Below are 17082 nucleotides of genomic sequence, written 5' to 3'. Positions count from 1 at the left end.
AAGAAATGAAATGATCCGGGGAGAGGACTACCTCCTTATCCTTTCAGTGTTTCCTGTCCCCAAGACAACGCCCAGCACATATTGAGCACTCGGTCAGGGGTGCCCAGGGACTGAACAGTGAAAGAGCGAAAACATCAAAGGGACAAGACGGGACGGTGGCGGAAGAGGTTTGGAAGGGGGGTCAGGGCGTACCGCGTTTCACCACCAGAGCGCGCGCTCTGTTCCGCCGAGAGCTCTGGGCTGCTGGGGAAGGGCGGGCATCCTGGCACCCAGATCACCTGCCAGGACCTTTCTCTAAGGCAGCCCAATGCGAAGATCGTCGCTTTCTCAGGTCAAATGAGTAGCGAATAATCGAAGTGTACTGAAAACTGCACTCGCAGCGCCGATGTTAAGGGCTGCCTCCATCACCGTCAGTCCTTAGGGTTTTGACTCCGGCCGTCTTTTCCCGAGCCGCTTGGATCTTTGTGGAAGGTGGGGGGGGCGGGCACGTCTGTATGAGGGATTAGCATGGGCTTGCATCCTGATCCCGAAGTTTGCAAACTTTCCCAGTCCGAGTCACTGTCATCCGGACTGGGAACCCAGCAGATCGCCCCCCTCAAGGAGCGCAAGTGGGGGTCAGGACAAGTGAAACAGGTCCCTTTGAGAGGGAAGCTATCCGGACAATTTCAGGGAAGGCGAGAGAAGGAGATCTGGGAGGGCGCGGGAGAGGAAGAAGTAAAAGGGAGGAGGAATGACGAAACCCTGGTGAGGCAGGGGTTAAGCCGGACTTGGCCCGGAGGAGGAAAGGGCGGAGCCAATGCTCGGGAGGCGGGCTCTCGCCGCGGCCTCGCGAAAACAACAGGCCTCCCGGGGCAAGGACGGGGTTAAGGGGGCGGGTCCAGGGGGAAGCCACGTGCCGAAGCGAGAGACGATTGGCTCTGCCGGCGTTGTTTGTGAGCGGCCATTGGCGACGTCGGAGCACCGCGACGAGCCGATTGGCCGGGGTTTGGAGGACTGCCCGCCGGGGGGCGGGGAGGAGGCTGCAGGTCCCAGTCGCTGGGCCGGGCTGGGCCGGGCTGGGCCGAGCTGGGCCGAGCTGGGCCGAGCTGGGCCGAGCTGAGCGCTGGCGCTGCCCGCGGGGGGACCGGAGGCCGAGCCCAAGCTGCGGCCGCCACTGCCGCCGCCGCCGCCGCCACCATGCGCTGGGTCCGCGCTCTGCTGAAGAATGCGTCGCTGGCAGGGGCGCCCAAGTACATCGAACACTTCAGCAAGTTCTCCCCGTCCCCGCTGTCCATAAAGCAGTTTCTGGACTTTGGTACGGAGTGGGTGGGGTGGGGGCGGCTGGCCGTGGGGGCCCGCGGAGCTCGGGGGGCGGTGAGGGAGGGGGCCCTGGCCTTGAAAATTAACGCGGAGAAGAGAGGTCCTGCGTGACAGGGAAAGGTTGCTGGGGTACAGGCAGGGAAGAGTTAAGGCGGTGGGGGGGAGGAGGGGCAGGGACTGGCCCTGAAAGGGTTAAGGTATCCTGGGGAAAAGCTCTATACTGGGCTGTCAGTGGGAAGTGGGGGCGCTGAGAAGGAGGGGTCTAAGTATCTCCCTGGGCTTTGTGAAAGGTCTTGTCCAGTAAGGCACAGCAAGGAGGTGATGTTAGGGCAGGAAGGGAGTGGGGTATATCCAGACAGAAAGGGTTAATAGTGGTTGTCCTAGTGACTCAGAGTGTTGGAGAAGAAATGGGGCAGGGATGCTGGTGGGAGTAACAAACAAGGCGGGATTAGGAGGTGCAGACAGCTGGAAGGAGACCTGGGCTGGGGTGGGCACCCTGGGGCAGGTGGGGACCCAGCTCTATAAGAAAAATGTCAACAGGAGGGAGGTGGTTGATGAGCACACCCCGACCCACTGAAGAAACCCCAGCTGGCCCAGTAGGCAAGGACACTTGAAGAGCAAATCTGTTTGGGCCTGGCTTCCTGTCCCCAACCCGGTGGAGGCCTGGAGCACCATGAAGTGGAGTCAGTCAGAAGGCTTGCAGCCTTGGCAGCCCCTAGGTTCCTGGGCCAGCTCACCCACCAGCAACGCCCTGGGGTTGCCTCTGGAGCAGAAGCAAGGCTGTGCCACTGTGGCCACTGAAACAGGCATTGTGTGGGCCCTGTCCCCTGTCTGTCTACACGGCATTTCCCTGGTGCCAGCTGGGGATTAGGACAGGGTGCCCAGGTCTCTCCGGAGTTGAAGAGACAGTGCCTGGCTCAAGTTACAGCTGCGTCACTGAGGGGAGAGGGTGGGGAGGAGGCAACCAGGACACAGGGCCCCTGTTCTCCAGGACTTGTCTGCCTGTCCCCCTGCCCTGTTTGAGCTCCCCCCATGTAGAAAAGCCCCCTGGGCCCGTTGTCAGCCACCAGTAGCTGTCCAGTCCAAACTGGACCCCAATTATAGAAATGGGCTGGGTGGGGCTCACAGTAGAGTTTGGTCCACTTGTAGTGCAGTGGGGGAAACAGATCTTCAGAAGGGTAGTCACATGCCCTAGGTGGCAGACTTGGAAGCAGAACTTAGACTAGCATCTAGCTCTTCTGACTCTAGGCCATGGCCTTGGTCTACCACTCCCGTCTTCATCTTGAAGCCAGACGAAGGACCAAGACATTTGGGCTCCCATCCTTGGGCCCTGTGTGCCTCCCATGTGGGCATTAATGCAGGGACAGCTCTACAGTAGTCAACAAGACCAGCCTGGGTGAAGACAGACTGGGCCAGAAAGAATGCTGGGGCCCCACAGATGCCATGGGCCAGGCACAGTGCCCCTCAGCCAGGCCCAGACCTGGGAAGGCATGGTTTTCCCAGGTTCCTTTGCCCACTGATCCACCCCTCTCTACCCCTTCCACCTCTCAAAGCGAGTGTCTGCTAGGAGAGGCAGAAAGTGAAGAAGTGAGGTAACTGAGGCCAGAGCTGGCTCCAAATGGGCCTGGGAGTGGCACTGTCCCCTGTGGTTGAAGGCAAGCAGGCTTGGGGTGGGGGGACACAAGCTTAGAGAGGGTTGGGCAGGGTGGCGTGGCAGTGGGCGCACTGCAGGAGATCAAGAGAGCTGCTCTGCTCTGTGCCCTTGGTCACTTCTCTGAACCCTCAGGAAATGAAGGATTTAATCGACCTGACCCCTGAGATGACCTCTGGCTCCCGTGGTTTGCAGCTCTGTGGGCTCACCTCTCTCTCTCTCCCCCTCAGGGTCCAGCAATGCCTGTGAGAAAACCTCATTCACCTTCCTCAGGCAGGAGCTGCCTGTGCGCCTGGCCAACATCATGAAAGAGATCAACCTGCTTCCTGACCGAGTGCTGAGCACACCCTCGGTGCGGCTGGTCCAGAGCTGGTGAGACCCCCAGCCAGGTCCCTGTACTTCCCACTTTGCTGCCAGATGCCCCTGGGCTCCCAGAGTCTCTGTGCTCTCAGCAGCCTTGAGGGGGGTGGGGACAGAGGGGAAGCACAGGGGCTCCAAGAGGCTGGAGAGTTGCCCCAAGGTCAAGTGGAATACTAGGCCAGAGCAGGGAGTGAGCTAAAGCTCCTAGCCTCCATGTTTACCAGCCCTATGCTTACCACTCTTCCTTTCTCCAGAAACCCAGGGTCCACCCCGGGAATTGTTTTCACAGCCAAAACCCAAACCATGCCAGTATCAGCGTTTACCACCAGCTCTGGTTCTGAACACCCAGCACCTATTAGGTCCTATTTACCTGGGGACAGGCCACATTATAGGGAAACAGAAACAGGAAGAAACAAATTTTCAAATTATATAATCCAAGCTACAAGTCAGACTGTTTTGGATGTTGAGAAACCCTCAGACGCAGGGATGGCATCGTACCCAGCCCCGAGAACTTTGGAGGGGCAAAGACCAAAAGTTGCTCCGGTAGCAGAAGGAAATCCTCAGTAAAGCTTCCTCTAGAAATCTTTCCCAGGTTAAGTAATTGGATGACAGACACCAACGGCTGGTCACATGCGGAACAAACAAGAGTTTGCTGTGTGACTGGCATGCCGATGGCGAATCCTGGTTGGTCTTTGGTGGCACCTGTGCCAAAACGCTTTGCCGGTTCTCCTGGCTGTGGTGCAGCGTGGCTGTGGTCCCCTGTTGGATTCGGGAGCAGGGGTCCGCACCTGCTGCGAGCCCAGAGCCATGTCGGAGGCAGGAAAGCAGCATCAGGTGCCCTCCAGGAGCTAAGGAGATTGTAGATGGTGGTGGGAGCAGGGAGCTGACAAAGAGTTACTTTTTTTTTTTTTAATTTTTTTTTTAAAATTTTATTTATTTATTTGACAGACAGAGATCACAAGTAGGCAGAGAGGCAGACACAGAGAGAGAGGAGGAAGCAGGCTCCCTGCTGAGCAGAGAGCCCGACGCGGGGCTCGATCTCAGGACCCTGAGATCACGACCTGAGCCGAAGGCAGAGGCTTTAACCCACTGAGCCACCCAGGCGCCCCGACAAAGAGTTACTTTTACTGAAGAACGAAAATGTTATTTAAAAAGTCACATGGGTTGGGGCTTCTTTCCTCCTCATGGTGAAAGTGTAACATGTCCGCCTGGACATTTGGAAGACACGGGAAAATAGAAGAGAGTGCCTGCCACTACCCTCCACGCCATAACCGAACACTAGTCGGGTTTCAGAAGGTCCTAGTGGTGTGCTTCTAGCATCGTTTCTATGTGTGGATGTACGCAGAGGCAGGACTTACTCTGGTTGAATGAGATTCGGGAAGGACGGTGGCGGTGCACAAGGCCAGGCTCCTAGCAGGCGCACACCGGGTGTCAGGTGAAGCAGAGAGTTGTGGGGACATTGAAGTGGACGCACAGAGGAGGTGACATGTCACCAGGCCTTCCAGGGGACCGGAGTGAGCCTAGACCTAGAAAGACGGGAAGGGCATTCCAGGCCTCAGAGCTGCCTGTGCCCGGGCGTGGAGGCAGGCAGGGGCCCAGCGAGGGCCTCTGGGACCTGACTCTGTGCCAGCAGCACTGTTTGCTGCAAGCTGTGAAGGGGGACAGGGACAGAGGGCAGGGGCTGGCATTCCTATAGCCCAACCAGGTCACCCCTCGCTGGGCCCTGGCCCTCGGAGGTGTGGGACATCTGAGCCAAGCAGCATCTCCCAGCGCGGGGTGGTGGGGAAGTCATGGGGTGGAGACAGAAGGTCCATCTGTTTGCTCGCTCATCCTCCAGCTCTGCCCGGTTCACTGGCCTGGGTGCCTCTCCGGCGAGCCCCTGACGCCAGGACAGGCCCTTTCGCGCCCCTCCCTGGACGCGGTGTTCCTAGGAGAGCTGGGGGATGTGTGTCGGGATGTGGGGAAGCAGGGAGCTGCTGAACTGCCCGTGACTCCCCCAGGAGAGGCCATTTCTGAAAACCAGTTACGCATGTGTGGGCTGGGCCTGGCCGTTCTTCCCTTGAAGCTTCTAAGTCATGCCCAGCAACAGCAGGACAGAGCGAAGTTAGACAAGAGAGAGCACTTCCCAGTGGTTGATTCAGCTGAGAACAGGCCGTGGGATTGCTAGAATGTCCTGACGCACGGACCAGAGCCTGCTGAGATTGTTTCCGGGGAATGGGCCTCATTGGCTGCAGCGAGAAAGCCTGAGGTCCGAGGGGAGGAGGGACTTTGTGCTGGGGACGAGGTGGCCGCCTGTGAGAGAGGGCAGACCCTCTCTAGGAGAACCTGCTGCCGGCTCGAATGCAGAAGTGGTGGCAGTGGGCAGGTTGGCACGAGAGGAGGGGGACAGCATACCAAGGAGCCTGGCTAGAGGGCCTCTGCCCTCAGAGGCTGACAGGTAAGGAGTGAATGCTCCCTTTGGAAAATAGAAAAGTCCGGTATAAATGCTGTTCGTAGTGGAAGTGATACGAAGTGGGGAGGCTGATGGAGTTATTACTCAGCTGCAGAGAGGCTCTAGGCAAGAGTCACTGAGGACGAGTTGAGCATTCCTGCTTTTAAATAAACCTGGTGAATTGTTTCAACCAGACAGACCTGGTGCAGAGGGAGCCCATTTTGGAGGTGCCTGGAAGGCAGTAGGAAGCCATGGCCGTTGGCCTCGGTGTCAGCACACTCGCTTTGGAGGCGTGGCTTCGCTGCTTGCTGGACCCTTAATCCTTGGCAGAGCCCCGGCCTCCCTGAGCCTCGGCTTCCTCACCTGTAAAATGGGGATCTGCTCTGTTTCTAAGGGCGGACGCTACCGCTGGATGCAAAAGGGTGCAGAACTCTGTCAACACAAGCCGTGTCCCCGAGCTTCGCCACAGATGTGAGTGTGGCCAAGGTTCTCTGGGACAATGTGGTCCTCACAGCGATGGTGATGATGAAAGCAAACAGACCTGGAGGGCCTGCCATGCGTCAGGAACTGTTCTAGGCATGTCCACACGTTCCTTCAGTTAGCCTTCCTGATAGCCTTCTGCGGGAGGGCTTGTCGTTTCTCCCATTTCGTAGATGAGCAGACTGAGGTTCAGAGAGCTTAGGACGTGTGTGCGAGATCACTCAGGCAGCAGGTGGGAGAGCTGAGACTCCCACCTAAGGCTGTGTGACCCGGCGGCCGCACTTGTGAGCAGAGAGGTCGAGTGCTGGGTTCTGGGGCAGTGACCTGGATCAGAGATCACCAAACTCCCCGAGCGAGGCCTCGGGAGGGTAGGGTTCACCTTACTGGAATGCGCTTGCTGGCTTGGGATGTGAGAGCACAGAGCGGGCGAGAAAGGCCGTCTCCGGAGGGCGTGGAGCTGGTAGGAGCATGCTTCCAGAAAGTGGGGGGTCAAGTGAGAGTCGCAGGGTAGAATCAGATGACAGTGAGTCTCCTGTCCCAGAGGTCTATAGCAGGGGCTGTAGGGAAAGGGGCTGGAGGCAGTGTGGCCAGCAGCCTCTCGTGATCTCTCCCGCCAGTGGGCAAACCCAGCCTGTGGGAGACCTGCACCCCCACCCTGTGGGAACCACAGCCCTTGAGAAGAACCAGGGCCATGGCGGTGGCCCCAGGGGCCGGTGCCGCACCAGGCATGGAGTGGGGGCTGGAGTCTCACCCTCGCTGAACCCCTTGGCCTCTCTTTCATAACCGGAGTCGAGACTGAGGATGTCAGAGTGGTACTGCTGTGAACCCCATTTTCGAGCCAGGGACTGGAGCGGCTCCGTGGCCTCTGTGGGGCACAGCCGGCCACGGGACCCAAGTATGCCTGGCTCAGGGCCTGCACTCAGCTCCCCCGCAGAAAGCAGCTTCCAGACACAGGACAGGTCTGCCACCGCCCCCTCCTCACATGGCCACTGCCTTGTTCACGCTCCTGATCTGCCGCGGCTGTGGGCGCTAGTGCATGGTGTGCACACAAACACACACACGCTTAATCATGCTGCCGGTCACATGCCCCCTCCACCTCCCCACACAGTCCACCCCCTGCCTCCCAAATCCAGGACTCTGGGCAGGCTAGAAAGCCCCAGAAGGCAGGAGGCCTGGGCGGCCTGATTTGGGCCTGAGGTGGCCAGGCCCAGGCCTTTCCTGGGGCAGCTACATTGGGTCCCCACTGCCTGCTGGGCCTGCTCTGTCCGGCCGAGGGGGGAGGTCAGCACCACATCTGTCATTACTCCAGGCTTCAGGACTCCTAGGTCCAAGCCCTGTTCTTTCCCTTCAGGTCAGCGAGGTGGGCAGTCCAGCAGCCAGTGCTCCTCCTCAGTGTCTCCCCCTTTAGGACCAGATCTTGCCTGAGAGTGACATCTGGGGTGCCAGGCCTCGGTGGGCTCCAGGCCAGGGCCAGCATCCTCTGGGAAGATCCTTCCCATCTTGTTGTCTCCCCGCCAAGAGCCCACGTGGAACTACTCCCCAGAAGGACTGGCCCTTCGAGGGAGGCAGGCAGGGGTCCTCACTGTGCTTCATCATCCAGGAGACAGAGGCCCGAGGCTGGCAGCCTTCCCCCTGCCGTGCTGGCGGGCACTGCCCATTGTCCATCCATCCTGCTGCCCTTTGCTCTACTTCCTGGCCGTGTGACCAGGCCCCGCTTCTGTTCTCTAGGGCCCGTTAGGCAGCCTCAGAGGGGTGGTGCCGACAGCTAGCCCGCCGTCCCCACCCCTGCACCTCCCGGCCCAGCAGGCAGGGCCTCCTAGCTCCCACCCCTCTGTCCCTGCCTGCCCCCACCAGCTCTTCCCCACCCCCCATCTTAGGAAGGGGTTCTGAGCCCTGCTGTCCAGCTGATTTCCTCCCCTCCCTCTACCTACCCCAGCCTTACACACTTGCAGGTTTTCTCCCCAAATCCCCTCACCATCCCAGACTCAGGAGCCTGAAGATTGATTCTGGGCTTGGGGACAGGGGCAGGGCAGGGATTTGGAGGCACACTGCCTGCGAGAGAGAAAGAGAGAAGTCTGGCTCTGCATGGAGACCACCTCCTCTGTAGAATGGGGGCAGCACGAGCCCCCACCGCACAGGGTATCACGGAGGCACTAGGGCAGCGGCAGGCACAGAGCTGAGCGCTGTCCAAGGCCGGGGGCAACCGGGGGCAACCGTTGCATCGGCAGCCGCGCTGTTGGACCAGTGTGGATAGTGAACGGTTGGCCGTGAGGTGTGGGCGGGGAGTCGGACAGACATCGGTTTGAATCCCAGCGCCGCCCCTCACTGTGGGGCCTGGGCCATATCACCTGCTTTCTCTGAGCCGGTTTCGGGCTACAAAAAGGGGACTACCCCATGCTCCGCAAGGCTGCTGGGGGAGGGGAGACCCTGGGTAGACTCTGGGCACAGGCAGGCACTAGCAGACACCTACCCCCCAGGAAGCTTGAGGCCCTGCCTTTGGGGCGCCTCTCTGATTCTCTGCTCTGGCTGCAGGGATGGGGGGAGACTGGTCTCTCCTGCCGGGTGGGGAGGGCAGGCAGGGAGCACCAGGGCTGGGACGGTCCCGTTCCTGCCATCCACAGCATGAAGGCTGTCCAGAGCAGGACGTGGAGCCTACAGCCAGTACGACCAGGAGGAGGGTGTTGGGTACCCTGTGGGGGCTCAGAGGACATGCACAGCGGTGGCCGGTGTGTAAACCACCACTCGTAACGGGCGCACGCATCCGGAGAGCGCTCGCTGCGCGGCAGGCACGGGGCTGAGTATCACCTTTGGCCCTCACCGCAAGGCAGTGATGGAAGGAGCTACGAAACCTCCACTTTCCTGAGGCAGAAACTCAGGCCCAGAGAGGCTTCACGACTTACCCAGGTCACACAGCCCCGAGGGACAAGCCAGACCTGGGACTCAGCAGAGCCAGCACCCCAGCCAGCGCCCCCCACCTTCTCCTCTAGTGTCCAAAGTGAGAGCAGCGGGGGAGAGGTGAAGGGGGACGGGTACTCTGGGCAGAGGGGCCCTCAGGGGTGCCGAGGTGAGCATTCTGAGCAGACACGGCGCGGGGCAGTGACAAGAGTGTGGGGGACTGAGTCTCACCACACCACCTCCCAGCCTGATGACTACTTCGGGCCTCAGTTTAGGGGCCTCTGAAATGGGGCTAATTCCTGCCTTTCTGACCTGCCAAGGTCAAAGCACTTGTACACAGGAATGCATGTACCATCAAAGGCCCTTTTCTAGAGAGACCCTTAGGCCACAGAGCTCTCTGTCCCAGGGCTCTTGGCAGCCCCGCCTCCTGCTGGCTGCAAATGTTTCTGCCACAGTGTGGTCATCTCCAGAACAACCTGTGGACTGGGCATGGTAGCAGGGGGACAGTGGGGGTCCTGGCTTACAGAGGCAGCGGGACAGTAGCTCTAGGTTGGCACTGTCTGCTGCCGCAGGTGAGCCTTGCACAGGCTGGCCCCCTGCTTCCCAGCACTCCCCTAGTTCCCCAGCTCTTCTAGGTCCTGGGGAAATCGGCCTCCCACCAGGCCTGCAGATGGGGGGCGGTGGGGGGCCACACACTCCTGCTAGGCGTTTGGAGTAGAGTGAACTGTCTTGGCTCTCCGTGGGCTCTGGCCACCCCCCCCGCCGCCATGGTCAGAGCTGGGCATGCCTTTCCCCACTTCTGTGTCCTTCCCACCCCCCATTTGAAATCCACTTCCCTAGGCAGACCACACGGCCCCTGAGCAGGTGCCCAGAACGGTAGGCGCTAATCTTCACTGAGCCCCTGCTCTGTGAAGTGCCCTGGGCCAGCCACTCTGCCAGGCGTGCCCCAGGGGATGCAGCAGGAACCCTGGGGGACAAATGCTAGGATCAGTTTCCGTGAAGGGGCTCCGGGAGGTTAAGCGACTTGCCCCAGCCTTCTCTCTTGGCCAATAATCCACAAGACCCCGGGGACGGGCTGATCCCCGGTGCCCTCCGAAGACTGCTATTCTTAGATTGCACAGCAAAGGTGCTAGGAGGGGGACCGGCAAATGAGAGATGTTCTTGCATAACTTACTGTGTTGTCAGGGAGACTCGCATGCAGATGAAATGAATTGAGAAAAAGTGTGGTGTAGCCTGTCGGGCAGGGTGGCTCTGTGTGGGTAGGGGTGAGGCAGGTGCCGGGGCAGCTCTGTGTGCCACTGCCCATGGTGGGGGGTGGGATAGGCGCGGGGGCATCTGAGTCTCTTGGGAAGGGAGCCTGGCTTGGCCTGGAGCTGAATGGCGCCCCCTCCAATGCACACAGGTATGTCCAAAGCCTCCTGGACATCATGGTGTTCCTAGATAAGGACCCGGAGGACCATCGTACACTGAGCCAGTGAGTGAAGGCCCCAGTGGGGGGTCAGGAGGGCAGGGGCAGGCAAAGGGCCCTGGGTCACAGCCCCGAGGCAGAAATGTGCAGGAGGATGGGAGAAATGATCCCTGTCCTCAAGGATATCTAGTCTGAGGGTGAATTAGCCCCTGGCCTCCATGGCCCTGGGTCTGATTAGGGAGATCCAAGCTCCTGCCCCCGAGGGGCTCCCCTGGCCATCGGGCAGGTGGTGGGACACTCAGGGCGGGCTCGGGAAGCAGCAGGGAGGACACTGTGTCTATCAGGTTGGGAGGGGTTCTATGAACAAAGACCGGTGGAGAGGAGGTCAGAAGTGGGGGAGAGTCTGGGGGCGCCCCCAGTTTGGGACTAAGCTGCCATGCCCTGCAGGTTCACGGACGCCCTGGTCACCATCCGGAACCGCCACAACGACGTGGTGCCCACCATGGCACAGGGTGTGCTGGAGTACAAGGACACGTACGGCGATGACCCGGTCTCCAACCAGAATATCCAGTACTTTCTGGATCGCTTCTACCTCAGCCGCATCTCCATCCGCATGCTCATCAACCAGCACAGTGAGCGGGGCCAGGGTGCTCGGGACCGAGTGCGCCTCCCTGGCTTCATGGTGGCCGGAGTGGGGGTGGTGGGTAGGAGGGGAACCCCACCAACAGCTCCCTGCCTTCTTGCCCGCAGCCCTGATTTTTGATGGCAGCACCAACCCAGCCCACCCCAAACACATTGGCAGCATCGACCCAAACTGCAATGTCTCCGAGGTGGTAAAGGGTAAGATGTCCCCACCATGCCGGCTCACAGAGGAGCCCCAGAGACCCCCTCTGGCTGCCTTGCCAGAAGATGTGCTGTTCCCCCGTGGGTAGGGCCTTGTCTGCTTGGGTTTTTTTTTTTTAATGTTGGGGATGCCTTGTACCAGTGCAAGGCAGGAGGACTGCCTGCTGGGTGGACCATCCCGTTCCCTGAATGGCCACTGTCTTCTCTCAGATGCCTACGATATGGCCAAGCTCCTGTGTGACAAGTATTACATGGCCTCGCCTGACTTGGAGATCCAGGAGATCAACAGTGAGTGAGGGAGGCTCTGTGTGTGTGTGTGTGTCTGTGTGTCTGTGTGTGTGTGTGTGTCTGTCTGTCTGTCTAAGGGCTCTGGAGAGAAAGATGAGATGGGGAGTCAGGAAAAGAACGGGGGGAGGGGAGAAAAAAGGAAAAGAACTGGTTGGGACAGAAGCAGAGCTATTATTGACTTATTATTAGCAATATTATTACTAATATATTTGCTAAGTAAACATTATTAAACAGTAAACATGCCACGGAAGGTCACTCTTCTCACGGAGGTCACGTTCTTGATGCTGGGGAGGCTGGGGAAGGGGGCCATTAGCCAGTGAGCGGATAACCCACAAGCTAATCTCAGATGGTGACAAGTGACAGGGAGGAGACAAGATGAGGTCACGTGACAGCGATGGGGAGGAGCAGTGTATTTACTAAGGTGTCGGTTTGGGTGCCTTTTCAGAATCCAGGTGACAGTGGCATAATTAAGAGAGAGGTTTCCCTCTTTGAAGCCCCTAGGGTGGGACAGTGAAAGTCGGCTCCCCACCCTTATGTCTCGGCTCCAGCTGGAGAAGGGGAAGAGGATGGAGAAGGCAGGACCCAGGGGCTGGACAGTCACTCCCCTAGGTCACCTGGCCGGGGAGGCCGGGAGTTCAGTCTCTAGCTGGGCAGCCAGGAGCCCATTAGAACTTTGGGGGAGGGAATATCTGTGACAAGAGGAGGGGAAGAAGGGATACAAGAGGATGGCTATGGGGGTCTTAACTTTGGGTGGGGTGGGTGGTCAGGGACCAGCAGGACCAGGAGGGGGGCTGGGAGATGAGTGGGGAGGGGTTGGAGACAGAGGTGAAGGCATGCAGGGCCCGTGGGCCACAGACAGGAGCTGGGATGTTGTGTGCAGCCGGGAAGCCCATTGAAGGGTTCGAAGCATGGTGATGCCAGCGTCTGATATTTGTTTTAAGATACTTAGAGGTTGGGGGGGGTGAGCAAGATCTCAGGAAGACCAGTTAGGAGGTCACTGCAGTTATCCAGGGGACGGAAAGGCAGCAAAGATGGAAAGAAGGAAGTAGATTTGATAAATATTTTGGAGGTAGAGAGGTTAGGACTTGCTGAGGAACCAGGGTCATAGGGGAAAGGAGGATCAGGGATCTGGAGGTTTCTCTACTCTTCCCCTCCCCCACCTGTTCCTCAGCCACCCTCTGCCTGTGCACCACAAACCTGAGGGCTTTTGTGCCTGGAAGTCACGCTGCCCACATCTTTAAGGCCCAGTTCAAGTCCAGGTCCTCCAAAAAGCCTTCCTGGACTTTCCAGAAAACATGATTAGGCACCCAGCCCCCTGGGGTGTACCTCTGTCACGCACTGCACTGTCTGAATCACTTGGAGGCATGGGGCACCCTCGTGGCTCAGTCCGTTGGGCATTTGCCTTCGGCTTGGGTCATGATCCCAGGATCCCGGGATGGAACTCCACATCAGGCTCCCTGCTTAGTGGGGGCAGGTTGGGGAGGGGGTCTGCTACTCCCTTTCCCCCCGTTTTTGCTGTCTCTCTCTCTGTTAAATAAATAAAATCTCTTAAAATAAGTGAATAAAATAAATGAAACTTGGGAGCAGAGATGGAAGGACAGAGACAGGCTACGTTCCTCCAGTATCCCTAGGGTCAAGCGCAGGGCCTGGCACATAGCTCTGGGTACAACACCCAACGTTAAAGTCACTCGTGCCTTTGTCTAGACTTGAATTTCCGAGAGCGTAGGGCTGAATTTTATTCATCTTTATGCCCCACTGCCCAGCATGGGGCCCGAGATTCCTTCGTTCGCTAATCCATGCCCAGTCATTGAGTTCCTGCTGCAAACAGAGCTCTGTGCCAGGCACCAGGAGAAGACCCGCAGCCCCTCACACAAGAAGCTCTCGAGGCTAGAGCGATTCTAGAGGCAGAGTGCTGGAGACAGAACTGTGTGCGGCAGCCCTCCCCTCTCCCCACTGGATTAAAAAGCTCTCCAGGGCCTCTGGGGTCCAGGTGAATGCTAGTAGACTGGATATAGGCTGGATAGATACTTTTTGAATGGATGAAGGGGCTAGATGAACAGTGGGTGAGTGGAAGGCTGAATCTGGACTCCGAATTCATGGGTAGATGGGATGGATGGATGTTGGGACAGATGCGTAGTTGAAGGACAGTCGGATGGTTGAATGGACACTGGAAGGGTAGCTAGAGGAATTAGTGAATGTTGCACGGATACAATGGTTGGATGGATGGACGAATGGGTGGATGGACAGACACCGTGTGATGGATGGATACTGTATGGATAGACAGGTGGGTGAACAAATGCTAGAGGATAAATGGGTGATTGGTTGAGTGCTGGGTGCTAGGTGCTGCGTCAGTGAATGCTGAATGGTGACCTCTTGACAATTTACTGATCCTTGGTCTTGACTTCCCCAGCAGCGTCCAACTCTGAACAGCCAATTCACATGGTCTATGTCCCATCTCACCTCTACCACATGCTTTTTGAACTCTTCAAGGTAAGGGGGCGGGGATGGTTCTCTGCAGCCTTGGGGGATGGTTAGGGCTAGGCCACTCTCACTCATCTCTTCTGCCTCTCCCTTCACAGAATGCCATGCGTGCCACTGTGGAAAGCCACGAGTCCAGCCTTGTCCTCCCACCTATCAAGGTCATGGTGGCCTTGGGTGAGGAAGATCTGTCCATCAAAGTATGTGGCCCTTGATTTGGGGGCCGGAGAGCACTGGGATGGGGACTTGCGCCCCTGCCAGGAGATGGGCTCAGAGGAGACCCTGGGGATGGGGACGACCAAGAGGTCAGGGGTGTCGGGGCGGGGCGTGAGCACTGAAGCCATGTCCGTCTCCCCCAGATGAGTGACCGAGGTGGGGGAGTCCCCCTGCGGAAGATTGAGCGACTCTTTAGCTACATGTACTCCACGGCACCCACCCCCCAGCCCGGCACCGGAGGGACCCCACTGGTGAGATGGTTTCCCTCCAGTGCCCCCTGCCTCCTAAGGCCTCTTGTCTTTTCTCCTCTTCTCATCAAACTGTCACTCTCCCCGTCTCTTACCTCCTCACCTCCCATGGTCTTTGTTCTTGTGTAGCTGTATGAGCATCGGTCACCTCTCCCAGTCTGGGCCCCCTGCTCCTCCCACTCCCCCCATCTGAGCTGCGGGTTTCTATCTGTCTCTCCTCATTTCTCCCAGTGGCACCCCACAGAGTTCAGTCATCAGCAGCTCTGTCATTCCCAGTAGAGCAGGTGGGGCTGGGTTTGGGAACTTGAGACCCAGGAGCCCTGAGACCTGTCCACACCCGCTGGCTCCCAGGGCTGAGTTCCTCCGCTATCCCCGTTGACTACCACCCGCGGCTGGGACTGCTCAGCCTTTCTGGCTCCACCAGACTGACTACCCCGACCCCTGAGGAATTCTGGGAATCCTCAGGCCCGACCCCAACTCAGCACATTGGTCCTTTTGCTCCGGGAGGCCCAGATCCGCCTCCTGGTCACTCTCCCTTCCCGCCCCCTTGTAGGCTGGCTTCGGGTACGGGCTCCCCATCTCCCGCCTCTATGCCAAGTACTTCCAGGGAGACCTGCAGCTCTTCTCCATGGAGGGCTTTGGGACCGACGCGGTCATCTATCTCAAGGTGAGGGTCCTGGTGCGGGGGCCAGCCTGCGGGCTGTGCTGGCAGGCCACCTGCTGCTAGGTTCCATCTCCACCCCTCCACTCCTTCCAGACTGAGAATCAGAGCAAAGCTACAGTTCCCAGCCTGCAGACATCCCCACCTCGGCAGGCAGTTTAAGGAAGTCCTTGGTCCATGATTAGGACCCCTGTTTTGGGGACCTTTGACTTCTTATATGCAGAAGGAAGGGGGGCTGCCATAGAGAACTTGTCATTCAGCTCAGGACCAGACTGAGACCCAGAGTTCGTGACCTTCTTCAAGGTCACAGTCCACCTTACCTCTGCCTCCCTGACTCTTTGAGTGAGTAGTCTTCTGGAATGGGCAGGAGCAAGGCACAGAAGGGACAGGTCCTTTCCTGGGTCTTTCTGGGCCAGGGTTCGTTGTCTCAGCCAGTGTCTGGCACCTAACTGGGCTGATTCAGACACGGGGCAGGTCATGGTCTGACACCCCCACAATCCACCCCAGGGAAAAGGTGATTGACCAAGACATGGGTGAGGCACTGGGAAAGGGGATGGGCTGACCCCGGTGCTCTCCAGGCCCTGTCCACGGACTCAGTGGAACGCCTGCCCGTCTACAACAAGTCAGCCTGGCGCCACTACCAGACCATCCAGGAGGCCGGCGACTGGTGTGTGCCCAGCACAGAGCCGAAGAACACGTCCACGTACCGGGTCAGCTAAGGGCTGCCCTGCTCCCCTGCACCTGAGAGGACGGACTGTTGTCTCTGGGATTGGCCACCACGGTGACCCTCCTTTCCCCCCACCAGGTGGGGGGAGGGCTCTCCCTAATGACCAGCTTCTGTCTCTGTGGAAGTCACTGCGGTGACCAGTCTGTGGTCTAAGTGCCAATCTCCATCTCCACGGAGACCCCTCGGTGGTCTCCCTGGTGTTTGGTCTCTGTGGGCGGTGCCTAAGGATGGGGGGACGTCTCCATCATGATGTGGGGGGGTGTCCTAGAGTCATGTTTCCATGACAGTGCTCCTTCTGAGACCAGAGCTGCCACTTTTCTTCCAGGGGTCCTGGGTCCCCCTCACTGCCGTCCACAGCCCTGGCCTTCCAAGCGGACACCCTGCTTGCCTTATCCCCCACCCCGGCCCATGCGGGGACTCCAGCCCTGGCCCAGGGTCAGCGCTAGCCAGGGGCCAGTGTCCCTGGGTAGAGAAAGGGGTTGCCCCCTCGGGCCCCTGTTTGGGGACGTGGTCCTGCAGCCTCTCCCTCTACCCTAGGCTTGAAGGTGAAGGTTAGGAGGGGACAGTTCTCACCCAGAGCACACCCTTAAAGTGGAGGACCTGGGGAGGACCCAGAGATCAGCTGTTTAGCCAAACTGCTCAGAGCCCCTCAGGCGCCTCCCGAGCCCCTCCCTGGCATGTCCTCAGCCGTACACGGCCCCTTGCCCACCCCACACAGTCCCGCCTGAGCTCCAGACCCCCGCTCCCACCGTGCCTGGACATGCACGTGCTTGGGGTGGCTTTCTCCCTAGAATGCTCTATGTACATAGTTAGTTTTGTAGCTCCGAAAAGTCCCCACCCTTCCCCTTAGCACACGGGGGTTAAAGTGGTGTGCTCCTCCCAGTGGCTGTGACGATGACCGTGACATCTGCAGTAAAGAGGAGATTGAATGAGACCGTGGCCCAGCTGCTTTCCTGGGGTGGGAGGGGGAGGGGAGAGAGCCGCAGGCACAGAGGCACGCAGACCAGACCGCAGACCCTGTGACTGCCATATGACGCACTTGGGATACCCAGCCCAGGGCATGACTCAGTGCGTCCCACGAGCACACCGCCAGGCAG

General features: G+C 58.8%; 1 protein-coding gene across 4 annotated transcripts; it reads left to right on the top strand.

The window, feature by feature from the left end:
• Nucleotides 1-1082: 1082 nt before the first annotated feature.
• Nucleotides 1083-16919, top strand: LOC111151349 (pyruvate dehydrogenase kinase 2). 4 transcript variants are annotated; one of them, XM_022509305.1, is made up of 11 exons: nucleotides 1083-1294; nucleotides 3181-3322; nucleotides 10519-10590; nucleotides 10972-11156; nucleotides 11275-11364; nucleotides 11578-11655; nucleotides 14069-14145; nucleotides 14235-14333; nucleotides 14493-14600; nucleotides 15151-15264; nucleotides 15837-16919. In XM_022509305.1, exons 1-11 carry the CDS (start codon nucleotides 1177-1179, stop codon nucleotides 15975-15977), a joined length of 1224 nt encoding a protein of 407 aa, XP_022365013.1. In that variant the 5' UTR covers nucleotides 1083-1176; the 3' UTR covers nucleotides 15978-16919. The 4 variants fall into 4 exon arrangements, with proteins under 4 accessions (XP_022365013.1, XP_022365014.1, XP_022365012.1 ...); XM_022509306.1 differs by having other exon boundaries at nucleotides 1083-1301; nucleotides 3188-3322; XM_022509304.1 differs by having other exon boundaries at nucleotides 14066-14145; nucleotides 15837-16913.
• The last annotated feature ends 163 nt before the right edge of the window (nucleotides 16920-17082 follow it).

The sequence above is a fragment of the Enhydra lutris genome, unplaced genomic scaffold, assembly GCF_002288905.1.
Source record: "Enhydra lutris kenyoni isolate GAN:26980312 unplaced genomic scaffold, ASM228890v2 scaffoldscaffold26, whole genome shotgun sequence".
NCBI lineage: Eukaryota > Metazoa > Chordata > Mammalia > Carnivora > Mustelidae > Enhydra > Enhydra lutris.
Note: the sequence above shows the minus strand (reverse complement) of the source record. Positions and strands in the feature narration are given on the sequence as shown.

Bases quoted from the DNA above. Each gene is read 5' to 3' on its own strand.
- LOC111151349 (XM_022509303.1), top strand. From the start codon at position 1,177: ATGCGCTGGGTCCGCGCTCTGCTGAAGAATGCGTCGCTGGCAGGGGCG. The intron at 11,656-14,065 runs GTGAGTGAGGGA...TGACTTCCCCAG, and splicing joins GGAGATCCAGGAGATCAACA to CAGCGTCCAACTCTGAACAG. The intron at 15,265-15,836 runs GTGAGGGTCCTG...GGTGCTCTCCAG, and splicing joins ACGCGGTCATCTATCTCAAG to GCCCTGTCCACGGACTCAGT.